Below are 14,556 nucleotides of genomic sequence, written 5' to 3' on the forward strand. Positions count from 1 at the left end.
TTTATTAGTAAGTGCTGATRCTGCTCTTTCAGCAGACAGGAGAGGGGAATGCAAAGACTGAGAGCATTTCRTGCTTGTGTCCAGTGGCATAAACTGTATACCCCTGAAATTTTCTTGCCTGGAAACTTCCTTAGCTTCAGGTCTTAGCAAGACGAGAGAAGTCCAGAATTTTAAGGAAATGTCTCTGTTCTTGCAACTGTTAATTTTTGTGTTGGCTAATCTGTGTCTCATTATATGAACCATTGCAGTCTTAGAAACTGTCATGGGTAGCTGTTCTGGTGAGAGTACTGGCTGGGAGAGTGGAGAGCTCTGCTGCATCCACTTGGTTACTTGCTGTGGCGACAGGAGGGTTCTTGGAGCCACTCCTGCTTCCTGCTCACATATCATTGACTCTCCATCAGCATCTGGTTTCTGCTCGACTCTCAACTCTTCTTTCTGTTCGTAATAATTACATATACAAAGCCTGGTATTCTAAAGATCTAATTAAAAGGCATTAAAGGAGAATGTGAATTTTCTGTGTGTCCTTTAAAACTATTAAAAGACAATTTTAGGAGTTTATATTGGAAGGGTTATTAATGGGTTTAGTGGGATATTAATTGAATATCAATTGGTTAAAGGGTTATGTCATGCTGTGCAGAAAGAGGACTCTTCAAGGCCCTGCTTGAAATTCAGCACGTAGGCTTCACAAACAGCAGTCCTGGTCAAAGTTCCTGTCCCCTCTCTTGTAGCACAGTTGTCTGCTTTCAGGCATTTACACGTTGCTCTTCAAAACCCGTGACCTCTGAGAATTTTTCTAGGTCTTTTATGTAAATTAATAGGAGGACATATCAGGCTTCATCTTGATGAAGCATGACATGACTATAAAAACAGCTTTTTCCCTGTATTGTTTTGTGTTTTCTGTGGTCTTGGAACTGAATGTTTCATAGCTTATTTAGGATTACGGTAAAGCAAACTCAGATCTAGATGAACATCCCTGTTGGTTGGCAAAATGTGACTACTAGCCCCTGCTGACCCTGTTAGATGTAAAGCCTTTTGTTTCTTGCCTAAGATGCTAATTAAAATCCACCTCAGTAGGATCCTTTACCTRTCTAGGATTTCGGGACTAGTGCTCAGTCAGTGGTGGGCAATGGAACATGCAGCACTTGCTGTCTTCAAGACTTGCCCTCTTGTAAATATTATGCTTTGGAGCTTCATTTTGTATTTAATAAATGCAGGAATTAGTTACTAACAATGAGCATGTGCATTGMAAGCTAATGTGTACCTATTTCTGGGCTTTATGAGCTCAACTGCARTGCAGGCCGTATATTTCCAAGTCATTCTGAAGCCACATTTTTAAAACGAATAAAAACTAAAGCTTTCAAAAATAAGTAGCAATAAGTAGCTGCAAATCTCATTTCCAAGTGGAAGTTAGTGTTTGAGACTGCTGTTTGCCTAAGCAGAAGGGAGTATATTGACAAGGATGCATGTTTGTTTTATCTGACTTTATCAATGTGAAACATCACTTTTTTCCCCACACTCRATATACTAACTAGCTTTTATCAGATATAAGTCATTGCAGAGTTGAATCAAAGTATTTTTCTTTGTAATATTTGTAGATATATTTTTAAATGATGTTTTCTTTTACTTTCATGCTTACCATGTAAAACCATTTCAGAAAGCAACACAAAACTGTAAGTAAAAGAAATGCAAATTCTCCAAGAGTTGTTTTATTCRCTAGTTGTGTAGTGCAAAATGAGTYACAAACTGAAGTAGCTAAGGATGATAAATATGAGGAATAAATGTCTTCATGTAAAAATCCATATTGTGTGTTGGATGAAACCKGGGCCRCAAGGTTATCTTTCCTAAACAACATGAATTTCCTACGGTAGCAGTAGATGATCATAGAACTAGTGTGTGTATATATGTGATAAGAGTGGTAGCTTGTATGATKGCCTCTAATGGTGTAGTTATTTAAATGAATTCCAGGTACTACCAGGAACATGCTAGGGGATATGCTTTTCCTCTCTCTCCTTCCTCAGGGTTGCAGATAAATAGGTATTGTCTTGGAGGCTTGGGAGAGGAGTTAGCTTAGTGTCTGTTGGGAAATGGATAGGGAAGCATTCCCTAACACTGTATATGATGGCAGGAAGATGTGGTAATTTCGGACTCCTGCCTATAATTAGCTTATTAGGTAAAAAACATGAAGAGTAGCAAACCCATCAATGGGTGAGCAAGGTAACTACGACACAGYTTGCTCTGCTGCTGCAGTGGTCCACAGATGCTATTGTGGAAYCTGAACTGCCACTTCAGTTATGAATAAAATATACCCAGTAAAGCCTGAATGTCTTGAACAGATTTAAAAAGGGAAACAGTTTACAAAATGGCTTTTGCTTGGCTAGAATAAACATTARTCATCTATATTGAGAAGCTGTAATGGTATACTGCTGCACACACTGTTTGTAACTAGAAATAATCTTTTACTTGGTATATAATCATTGATCTTCCATCYTTATAGAATCTGCCCTGAAAAATACTGAAAATGCAGGTCAATGTGTATGTCATCCTGTGTTTMAGCAGGGGCTTAAATTGCAGCAGACTCAGGTTAAACATTAGGAAACTTTTCTAGCAGTGAGGATAATGAACTGAACTATATTGCTTGGGGAAGTCCTCCCTGGAACCTTTGGAACAAGGTAGACAAATGCTGTCACGTTTAGTCTGGGTACAGTTTATGCTTCCACTCCACCCCCACAATTTGGGTAATGGAAGATTTTGCAGTCAGCTCAATGTTTTTATGAGAAAGCTGCAACACAAGCATGTAGAACAGGGTGTTTGTTCTCTCTTGTCAGTTTTGAGAAATATGCTGGCAATTTAAATGGCCTTTTCAAATGGTATTCCCTTATTGGTGATTGTATCTTCCAGTAAGTATAGAAGATCAATCACATTAAGGTTTCCTTTCAGATTTTTGTGCTGCACATGGATATTTGTACAGTTCAGTGAGACAATCCTTTTTGAAAATTACTTACTGCAAGAGACTTTTTGTTTTTTTTGATCGTATGATTTGTAAAAGCTGCTCTCCTAACTTTTAAAAACTARATTTCAATTGACTAGATGATTCACTTGCAAGATTCTGAGGAAGAAGGATGGGAATAGAAAGTAGAGGCAAAAAAAAAAAAAGTTGTTTTATGGATGCTATATGAAACCTGTGGTATCAAACACTTCATTTTGTAAAGTATGAGTGGATGATGCATGAACTTGATAAACACATGATAAAAATCTTCCACTTTGTGGGCAAAAGTTAAAAGCAACTGTGAGAAAAGAATCCATCAATTACTGTTCTAGTCCACTATAAGCCTGTCCTGCTGTGCTTGGCTATCACAAATGGCAAACCTATAAAAGGTCTGGTTTGGTGGGAGGGAGTTATTTTCTGATTACTTTAGACTTCCTTTAAACAACATTTCTCATCTGTTTTGTCAGAAATTCATAGTCCATCGTCAGCTTCTCTGGGTGACTGCCAGAAGACGTAGAATTGTGGCATCACAACAGATTGGAAGTTGAGCAAGTTCAGGGTAAAAACTTTTAATATTACTGACAGCTGCAAGACTAGATTAAATTATTCAAAATAATAAAGAGCTCAGTTTTAAATGTGAAAAATCTAAGGGAAGTCAAGAAGTATGACTTCAGAAATATAGGAGTATCAGCATTTACAGGCCATTTTGCAATGYAGAAGAGAATTTGAGTGATAAAGGGGGAGGAACACAATTTTTAAACAAAGAAGATGCAAAGCACATCACTTTAGTTATTTGGATGTCTAACATGTTTTTAAACTCAGGCTGATGAGAATAAATGGAACTGAAAGACTGCATGGAAGATGTTAATGTGGTGTATATGGGTATTTTGGGGAGCACAGAGTAGTTTAAGGTATATAATTAAATGTATTAGTAAGTGCAGTGATGCTCGCAGCTGCTTCTATATGATAGTAAGTATATATGAATAATGTGAATTTGTGTGGCATTTTTCTTACCTTGCTTAGTACAGCTTTATAGCAAAAACATGTTAGTTTACCAGGTGCCTCTTGGGGGAGGGAGAGAGGGGAGAAATGGGAGAATGACTTGAGTTTTTGATAATTTCTTTATTTTAATTTCTTTAGACTATGTCTCAATGTATCCAGCTCTCATTTGCTGTTTGTAGAATTGGCATTTACACGGTAAGCCAATGTTCTAACTAAATAACTTTAGTCATTTTAGTCAAAAGAAGTTATTTAGGTTTTGGGCATCAGGATTAAATAATGCTTTATCATTTATTAATGATAAATCTTTATCATATTGGTTTACATAAACAGGCTACAACATGGTTTATCCTGTGAAAACTTTATTAATAAAAAGGCAGAAAATGTTCTTCCCTTTAATTAAAAACTGAAGAAAAGTTCAGCCATCTTGTGATAAGTGAAAATTATAAGCATTGGTTGTTGAGAATTTTGACTCGTATAATTGCTGAAGAGTTTGTATACCTTTGCTTTTAAATATCCATTATGCTGAGATAGTCATATTAAAACACAATAGCTATACACAGACATTGTTGAAGGTTTGTCTGGAGGGCCCTAATTCTATTAAATGAAGGGCTCCAAACCTCAGTTAAGTTATATGAAAGTAGTATGAAGGCTGCTTCAGAAACATGTCTTAAATATGCTAAGATAAAAACAAACTTTTCCATTGCTGCTTGTATTCATGTTGAGAACAGATAGATAAATTTTGTAGAGAATTTTAGAAAAAAATGMAATGGTGTAGTTTTTCCATTCCTTATCTCAGGTTATGCTTCAAATTTTGCAGTGGGAGTGCTGCTTCCACTTAACTTCTTTCAAGAAGTCTTGCACATACCCTCTTTTTGACAACATAGTGCCTAATAGAATGGAAGATGATTTGTGATTTCCAAACACCTCTGATGAGAATAGAGTGCTGCCAGTTAATTTTCCTTGGGAGAGAAGCCCAAAGCTTCAAACCAGCTTTTGTTTGTAGAATTGCTCTCTAGGCAGAGTTTAATACCTGCATGAGGCTGTTGCCATGATATTTGCCCGTGTTCTGTTGCCAGCATCTAAAAGATTCTTATAAAAGAAAATTTGTTGGATTTGAGTAGTATGGACAAAACCCTTAAAGAAGCAAAAACTACTTGTGAAGTTAAGTGTTTTCTAGCGACATTTAAGTTTCTTRGCAAAACTTTGCCCACAGAAGTTCCTTTGCAGTATGAGCATGCTTGTTGTAAATGATCAGATAAGGTTACTGTATATACACTTTAATGGTGGCAAGTCTGCTAGCTCTTTGGGAGGCTGAAATTGATTTGCAAAGATGGCAAGTGTATGTTGTAGAATCTGGTGAAATGTGTATAGGCCGGCATGTTGTATGGYAAAATATTCCCTCTGACAATTAGTGATTTATTTCAAACTAAGATGGAACCAAGTTGCTTATGTTGYGTTTCACTGTTAAGTTACGGCAGCTGGGGTTGTAGGAGTGGTTGGATGATGGGTGCTCTGTTGTGTCCTGTTGATCTGTTATTGTTAACTTCATTGATCATTCCAAAATAGAAGTTAGCTTTATTCTAACTCATCAGAGTAATGAGGAACTGATTTCCTTAGCTGCTGGGACTAGACAGGAGGGTGATGAATAGACTTAAGAGATGRCCTGGTCATGACAGCATAGTAAGATGTGCATCACATGTGAAGTGTACGTGAAAATAGTTTTGTGAAGTGCTGGATGGAGAAAGGACTTTATTCTATAGAAATGCCTGCCATTATGAAAGCAAGTTTCTAAAGATCGGATAGGAGGGTTGGCTTTGAACAGCTTTGGTATTGGAGCTGAGAGGCCTGCAGGAGTGGGAGCTATGAGGGAATGAAGTCCAGCAGTTGCTCTCAGTGCTGTGATGTGTTCTTTCTCAGTCATGTAAATAGTCTCTTGTCACTGGACTTGTTGCTTAGGTATGTGGCAATCTGTCAGCTAGTGAGTTTAGTGCTTTATAGTGATAGTCGAGAAGCAAACTACAAAGCTYCAACAGATGTTCCCTCTTAGCTTCATTACAGCTTGTATCTTGTGCTTTCTGTTGTATGTTCTTTTTCAGTTTTAAGTGATTTTCTTTTTTTTTTTAATCTGGAGCTAAGAAGTCTGACATACCAGCCCTTTGTAGTACCATATATTGAGTTTCTGCTGTGTTATTTGGCTGCATCCTTTCTTCTTGTCCTCACTATACAGAGCCACAAGTACCTTGCACAGATTTTTCTTAGTCCTTTGAACTACTGGAATCTCCATGCTTTGTTATCAAGGTGCTCATCAGTGACACTTGCTAGCACCCATTACTTCAGCCACACTGTTATGTTAAATAGTCTTCCTGTTTTTCAGGCCTGCGTGGACTATAAGGTGGAGGAAGGGTGTATATAGCTATCTGACAGAAGAGCCTCGCCACCATCTGCTTCCTGCTTTGCTGGCTGATATCTTACCATGGTGAAGAGTAAAAAAGCTTTAGTGTCTTGAGTTTGAAGGCTTTCAGAGAGGGGAAAGATGTGCTGTCTGTTTTGGACGATAAAAGCAGAGGTGGTTATTTAGCAGCATATCGTCAAGCCAAGAGAGATGCAGAAAAATGGAGGTGGTTAATATAAAAAGTGAAAAGRTATTATAAGGATATGAAGCTTTGTGTGTATCCTAAAAATGAAAGCATTGTCATAAACCTAATAGAAACTGTTGGGTTTATTAGAGGAGGGGAAAAAGAGTCCCGTTCCTGTGCCAGTGTTGCACAACTAGTACCTTCTGGCAGAAATGCCATCCTTTCCAGACTGTGCATTTCTGTTTCTACCCTCCTAGTGTCTGAGTGAGAAGCCTCAGTTGGAGGTGTGAGAAAAGGTGGAAAATCTGCTACTAGAGTATGGCTGTGGAGGTTACAAGTGTGTGAACTCATGGCAGAGTCTGACAGGAGCTCTTGCTGTTATCATTTACTTCCTTCTTTGTTCTGTGTGTGTGTGTATATATATATATAAAATGTATAAAATTAGCTTAATGTGATAAATAACAGTTTGGTCTGCATGAATTTAAGAGGAAAAAGCATTTGAAGTTCACTGTCTTCTTTGTAAGACAGTTTTGTCAATAAGATATTTGCTTTATAGAAATTTAGGACTTGACCTGTGAAATAGTGTGCRAGACTGTATGCATACACATCTCTGGAAAACTTTCTAATGCTCTGTATTGGGCTTTCAGATTTTCTTCTAAACTGTTAGCATATGATAAACTTTTTTGAGGCAGTGCTGTTAGGGTAATCGGTGTGATCCCCATCTCCCAAATGTGATTCCTGAAAAGACTAATTTCTATCTTGCGTGTTCTTTTGGTAGGCAGACTATTAAAGCAAGGACAGAAGCTGCTGCAGTGCTAAAAACCGTGCAGAAAAACTACGAAGTTCTAAAGGAAGTGTGGTTATTGGCCGTGATCCATTAAGAAGAAAAATCCTAGGAAAAAGCACTTTCCCATCCCAAGAAATTAGAAAGTAACAGTTTTCTTTGCGGTGTGTGGCTTTAATAAATAGATGCTTATAAAGCACTTATGTAAAAACAATATGAACAACAAAAAACTCTGCAGAGCTTTCTGACTAGATGGTAGGTAGAGCAAAACTGATGCATTYGAGCACCATTGTGCTGATATTGGCATATTCTCCCTAAAAGTGATGAGTAATGGGTATTTTGGTACAAGCAGCCAGTTGGCCTGAATTTGCACAATGAGATGTGGAAATAAATGATGTATTTAAAAGCTGTACTTACTATAGTTTATATATGGTAAGTATAGTGAATGATGCAAATGTGTGCTTTTAGTTCTTTGGTTTACTTTGGATTAACTTACATTTGTCTTTGTTTATAATGATAAATTCATGTTTTAAATTGGTTTGACTGGAAACAGCTGGTGTGCTAAAGAATTTACTTGTGTTAGGACAAAACAGAATTAATGTTTATTCGTGAAACRTTAGAGGGAGGACTCTTAGGAGAAGCCAGTTAAGGTGGTAACTAGAGGTTATTGTGGGTTAGGAGGTAATCACAGGAGCACATTTGGAAAGGTTCAGGAGCATGCTTGTGACTTACAGTATGGAAAGCTTCCTGTGAGAGACTCCCTTCCCTGTTGTCATTTCCTATTGGAAAATGCTAAGTTAAATTAATAACCGAGCTCATATAGCATATCCTGTCTACTCCTCCCTTTCCCATGCTGTGTCCTTGACATGAGCAGCAAAACAAAGGCACAAAAGGCAGCAGGAAAAGTCCTTTTATGCCTAGCCTTTGGGAAATGGGGACAGTTCCATTCACAAGTGCTACTGACATTCTCTGAGTAGACTGCAGGAAAGTTACAGAAGGTTTTTGACTTTCATTTTTAAATAAAATGTGCTCGCTGTCTCCAGAGTCTTGCCAGTGGCCTGTGCCTGGTGAAATGGTGGTAATGAATCTCTTTTGCCCTTAAACCAGCAGAAATACAGGGAGAGAGAATATTGTAATGCACATGAATGTTAAGATGCATGTGGACTTTCTGAAGGGGAGAGAGAATTGTGACCTTCAAATGGGGAAACTTAAGACAAAGTGGGCCTGGAATGAGGATAAGGATTAATTCTTTCCCATTTCTCTCTGTGAAGTTTATTATAATGTAAGCTATTTGATGAGCAGAGCAGGCTCTCCGTGTGGTCGGAGCTCACCTTATCTGCTGGAGAGTTCAGCAATGTGGTCCAATGAACTTCGCTTCCCTGACCTATTAACTGATATACTTAATATTATAGCCTCTTGCAAACCTCTGATGACAAGTAATGGATTTACTGGGTAATATATCATTTAACAAGTCAGTGAGCCTGTTAATTTTTCAGAACTGTCTGTTTCATGACTTCTCAGATGGGAACAGAGCCCTTGTTAGAACAGAATTTGAGGTTCTAATTATCTGAATCATCTTTTTTCAGAGTTACTTCTCAGGTTTTTCAGAGTTGAGCTTACCGCTCAGGGTCTCCTTGCTCTACAAAGCTCTGACCTTATTCCACAGATCATTAACTTTAGGCAGGACTAGGAAAAAAGCTCAGATGCTCAGTACGAGAGTCTCAAATCTCTTCTGCTGRGGCAAATTGCCATTCAGTTTGTTTATGTACAAGATAACTAAGCACATGGCCTTGATAAATACAATGTTCTGCGTTTTCTTTTCGGAAATCAAGATGCTTCATTTGCAATGTTGCTTTCTTTCCAGAAAACAGTTGTGCAATGTACTGGCCAGAAGTCATGTTTTGCCTACAGTGGCTGGTCCATATGCAAGATAAACTACTCCTTTGCACTCAAGTGGTTCAGGGGCTTATTCTGGGACTGGAATTTTCCTGACCTTTACTGAGCATCCCTTCCTGATGTAGGTGGCAAAGCCACTCCTTCAATTAGAAAAATGAAAAATGTCTTAGACTATAGATTTAAAATGTGAATTGTAAATAGATAAGGAAGCACATAAGGAATATCCTAATCAGCTATCTTTTAACTCCTGGGGCATTGGACTAGATAATCTCTAAAGGTTCCTTCCAACCTTAAGGATTTTATGAATAACAAAAACAAAACATGCTTGAAATTTGAGCTATCCTGTGGCCTCTGAAAGACAGCAGTGGAGCATGTTGAGTTACTGATTAGTAAGTGTATGAATCCAGTGATTTGCTATTTTTTTGGAATATTAAGGAGAACAAACTGAGTTGGAATGGATTTTTCAATTAAGTGATGTTTTTGCACAAAACTGGGATTGTGCATGGAAAGTGCTATCAGTCTGTTCATCTGGTCTTAGACTTGTTTTAATTGCTCTGAGCTCAAAAGCTTGTCTATTTTTCTTAGCCTGAGAAATTATTTTTCCTTACAGATTTGCTTGTACTATTTCCTGAGGGCATCACTGAAATACATGTTACTATTATGATTACTACTGTAAATAGTTCTGTGTTCTACAGATACCTGTTGTTGAACAAATTTGTTGTTGAACAAATAGAGGATATCTTATATGGGAAGAGGTCATACAAGTTGTTGGTAGTTCACATCAGTTTATCAAARATGTCAAATGAAACAGCTCCATTTGTTATAAGGAAGTACTGAGGAGGGGAACCTTTTCCCTAATGATTTCTATTAGTATTCATTTACTTTTTTATTTTTTTCCCCTTGATGTGTCAAAACCACTTGCTCAGATGTTGAAGTTATTGGTCTGCCTTTTTTCTCCTCATCCTCAGAATAGTTTGAGATCATTAAGACTTGCTTGCTGCACTTTTATTATCATCTTGAATTACATGAAAGATACTCCAGCGCATTTGTCTGARTTGTATACCCTGTAATAACAAGCCATCTGTATATGGTCATGTTTGGAGGTCAAGTGTAAGTTTGGGCCCTGCTGTTATGACAAGCTGGCTTCTTGCAGATAGGGAATGTATCAAAACAGCTGTGTTGGAAACCATGCAGGCTGTGCCATGTGTATTTCTTCTCTAAACATGGAAGGTGAGGCATGTTTGTTGAGAAGTTGAATCAATATAGGTAAGGTGGAATGAGAATATAGAATAAAAACTGACCGTAAACTTTTGATCATTAATGCCAGGATTGGTTTTGGATGCTTTTGCTTTGCTGTTTATCAGTATTAGGCTTTTTTTCTCTCCTCTCCTGATTGATCATGTTCTTTGGAAATTTATTGACTATGGTAGAGAATGAATCTATCAAGGAGGAGAGAGTCCTGGAGCAGTTTAGCTCCTTTGACGTGTTCTGACATGTCAGAGGGAAGACRCTCAGTTTATAAGGTTCTACAATGCTTTTTACTGCAGTGTATCTCTTGACTTTGAACAAGGTAGTTCCAAAAGAAAGCAAAATGGGGAAAATACTGTTCTCTATACTGGCTTAAGAAAGCAATGGCTACAGTAGCATGAAAATACCAAATATTTGACTTCTGCCTTTCAGGCCAGAATAATGTTAAATTCATAGAAGAGACTTCTAAGTACAGATTCCTTAAGAGGAAAATAGTCAAAACTTCTCCTTCCCCTTGCCTTCCACATGCACAAAGGTACGTGGCATGAATGCTGAGCTAGTAGAACTAGGAGCCTCTAGGACTATCTGATAATGACCAGGAAAACCACACTAGATGAAACTGAGGTTTTGGGAGTGCATTCTGCAGAGCCTATAAGGTCAATTAATCTCATGTAAACTACTACCTTCTAATAATGTAGTCAGTGCTTAAAATCTTCCTAAGAGGAAGTAAATCTCCTTCAGGTATGGATGATAAAAGTGATTGTTGGCATAGTTTTTTTGAGGCAATTAAAATAACAGTCTCTGAGTTTTTTACATAATTCCAACATGAAAGATTTCTTGTTCTTCTACTTAACTATCAAATAGATGTATAAACTGCTTCCTGGGGTTACTTRGAAAATCAATGTTATGGTCACTTCATTTTTCCCTTCTTGCCCACATTCCTTCAAGTTCTTGCATAATCCTTCAACAAAGCTCCTAGTAGGAGTRAAGTCAGAAGGCTTTTGGAAGTGGCTGCGGAGCTCTTCATAACGCTTTTATTATTTTGTTGGTCTGCATTCCTGAATCTTGCAGCTAGTGGCTCATCTTTCAAACTACATGATTAAATAAGAGCTTTATAACAATGTAAACAGGTGTAAAGTGCAAGCAATTTGCTGATTATGCCATAAGCAAGTTCTAGACAAGGTTTGGAAGAGTTTAATAGTTATGAATCATGGTGCCTCACATAATAACCTGCTATGTGCATTCAATWTGTTGACATCTGTGTACTTGAAATCTGACATTTAATTAGCCATATGCCATTTTTACTGTTGAGATTAGAGTATAATTATGTTGCAAAAATATGTTGCAACTGCAGATTTGTTTGGGAATTTTAGCATGAGATTGAGAAAGATCGGCTTGTTTGTAGGAGTTGGGGATTTTTGAAATACTGTGTCATTAGGAAGCTCTTCTCTGACAAAGGGAGCTGTTTGTATTTTTCTCTGAATAATAATGGAAAGAATAACATTAGGTTTCATGTTGCCACTTTYCTGCCCTCTTTCAGGCTGTGATTTTTGTAGGTGACATAGGTGTTTACCAAGTGAGCTGATTTCCCATTCTGGCATACAGTTCTGATTTAGTAACTGCTTTTTCCATAGGTGCCAACTAAGTCTGCGTTACTGACATTCAGGCTTTTGTATTTTTGATCATTGTTCCCTTTACTGATACAATCTTTTTGCTAAAATCTCTTCTATTTCAGCTTGTATATTGCCTGCTTATCATAASAACTGCTGCCACAGAGTCCTCATTCCATACAGGGAATGCATAGTAGAGCCAGAATTTAGCCTATATGTATATATGTGCAAATTTATGTACATGCATATGCTTATATGGATGCAAAAAGATATATAGAGAATCTAGTATTAAATGCTCAATCTGAGATTCTGCAGGTTTTTGTAGTGTTGTTTAAGCACGGAGTTTTATTCCTGAGCTCTTAAACTGTCGTCTTTTACTTCATGATGAGTGTATTTGTATTTTATACTGAAAACTGATTCTTTGTTTGAGAAGATTGTCATAGTTCTTGTTTGGAGCTTTGCAGGGATTATTTGGGTACAAAAAAGTCTTTCTACAGATGGCTTTTCAGTGACTGCTTTGCGTTTGTCAAGGTTTAAATGCCTCTTTTTGAAGCAGTGCTTAATTGAGGAAAGAGCTTTATAGGCTGAATAGGATTAATGTGTTGCTGTTGGAAATGCAAGATTTCATTTCATGGGTTGGTAAGATATAAGTAGCCTTGGAAGCAGAGAGTCTGCCTTGATGCTCAAATGAGTGTTTTCGTGTTCACGCAATAAAGTCTTAACAAGTAGGGCTGAAAGGAGTGAGAGTCATCTAGTTCATCCCTGGTCCTGAAGCAGAATGAGGTATGGCTGGTCCAGTTCCCACCAGATCCTGTAAAAGTGAGGGGGGGAATAAACAGCAGTTTAGCAGCTCAGCTAGCCCTACTCTTCTACACAGTTTGTTCTTTGGCCTAATTGCCTACTGAAACAGGGATCATTGTCTTCTGTCTTCATGCTGGACACCTTAAATTCTTTGAGGAGCATTTATGGAATATGTAATCTCCTATGTATGGTGCCTGGAAAGACTCCTAGAACTAGTCCAACTGATGCTAATGTCTGTTTTGATTAGGTGATAGAAATAACATAAATATGCTGGTGTGTTCATAAACGACTAGATGAAGCTGTCAAACTTTTTCCTTTCCTGTCTGTCTCAAGGGACTTAACTGTTAGGAGCCAACACTTGCTTTGAATGAAGGTGTTGGGAATGCCTCTGTCTCTGGATAGTCCCTGGCTAACAGCAATAGAGAACAGCAATTGCTTTGAAACCTGCTAGGCCCAATAACTCAGATTTTTGCATTACTTAGCTGTGCCGCAGTTAATGTATACATCTATTTGCTATGATCTTGTACAGACAACTCATTTCTGATTTAACAACAAAGAAGTTGCTATTGAAGACCTAGAAATTTGTATGCGGAGTCATATGCTATTTGCATAGTTGCAAGAAGCCACTGACTGCCTGTTGGCTCTAGGACTCTTATCGCTTGATTCAGGACGATCTACCAGGTTAGATTTATAAGTCAGTAGAAGACTAAAGAGGTTAAAATTATTTTTAATGTATAAGCTTACAGTACTTTAGTTTCAGGTATTTGTTACATATAAAATGAATTCAACRGTCTGTTTTTCTGGTTGTATATGAAAGAGTAAACAAAGCACACATTTCAAACTTACTAAGGTGGCTGCTTTTCTGTTTATTGTTTTTTTGAGAAATTGTTTAGACTAATCTGTAGTCTTAACTTTCTTTTTTTTCCTTATTATTTGCTTTGGAGTCTATCCAAAAGCACTCTACTGGTAGTTTCTCATAGCTTTGAGAAATCTGCATTCCAGGTGAAGAAAAAAAAACCCAGTTCTCTACACCCCTACTCCTTTGTGTTCAGGTAATAAATGAATACTCATACCTTGAGTAACCATAGGTCATACAGAATCAGGCAAAACCATCAGAATACCATAAGGTTCTGTGAAAATATGAGCAATTCCAGGGGTARGCTTTATCTTGAAGAATAGTTAGGTGTGTAGTTTGAGGGACTAGTTTRTCCCGATGGTTATCAGAATTGTAATTACATTTGGCTTCAGCTTTCACTAATGCTATGTTGCTCTATGATAGAGAGATGGCAGTCAAAAGAGGGTGTGTATTTAAACCAACTAATTAAATGGGTGTTTTAAAGCTTGTGAAATAGATGAATTAATGGATACTTGTGCATTTTAGTGTTGATTTTATTGGAAGCTACAAAGCTGATGTAATTGGCAGATTCTGATTATCTTGATAGAATGGAAAGAGGGAAAACTTTCAGCTGCAAGTTCTGGGTGCTAAAATGTATGTGATTAGGGCTTTCTGCTAAAAATCTTATGTTATCTTTAGATGTTATGCTTCACATGATTCTTGATCTTCAGGTGATTCTTTCTGTCTTTCAAAATTGTTTCATGAAAATTACTAATAAATGTTTACGAAATAGCATTTTTTGTTTGATTTAATGTCAT

At 37.4% G+C, this 14,556-nt stretch overlaps 1 protein-coding gene across 2 annotated transcripts in view; it reads left to right on the forward strand.

Moving 5' to 3' along the window:
- The first annotated feature begins 3,453 nt into the window (after nt 1-3,453).
- ARL15 (ADP ribosylation factor like GTPase 15) overlaps nt 3,454-14,556 on the forward strand; it is a 191,905-nt gene continuing 180,802 nt past the window's right edge. For both annotated transcript variants that reach the window (XM_026037481.1, XM_026037489.1), the window contains exons 1-2: nt 3,454-3,545; nt 4,127-4,183. In XM_026037481.1, the coding sequence (XP_025893266.1) occupies nt 4,130-4,183 (54 nt within the window). In that variant the 5' untranslated portion in view covers nt 3,454-3,545; nt 4,127-4,129. The remainder of the gene's footprint in view (nt 3,546-4,126; nt 4,184-14,556) is intronic.

The sequence above is a fragment of the Nothoprocta perdicaria genome, unplaced genomic scaffold (assembly GCF_003342845.1).
Source record: "Nothoprocta perdicaria isolate Ctin4 unplaced genomic scaffold, notPer1 scaffold_1, whole genome shotgun sequence".
NCBI lineage: Eukaryota > Metazoa > Chordata > Aves > Tinamiformes > Tinamidae > Nothoprocta > Nothoprocta perdicaria.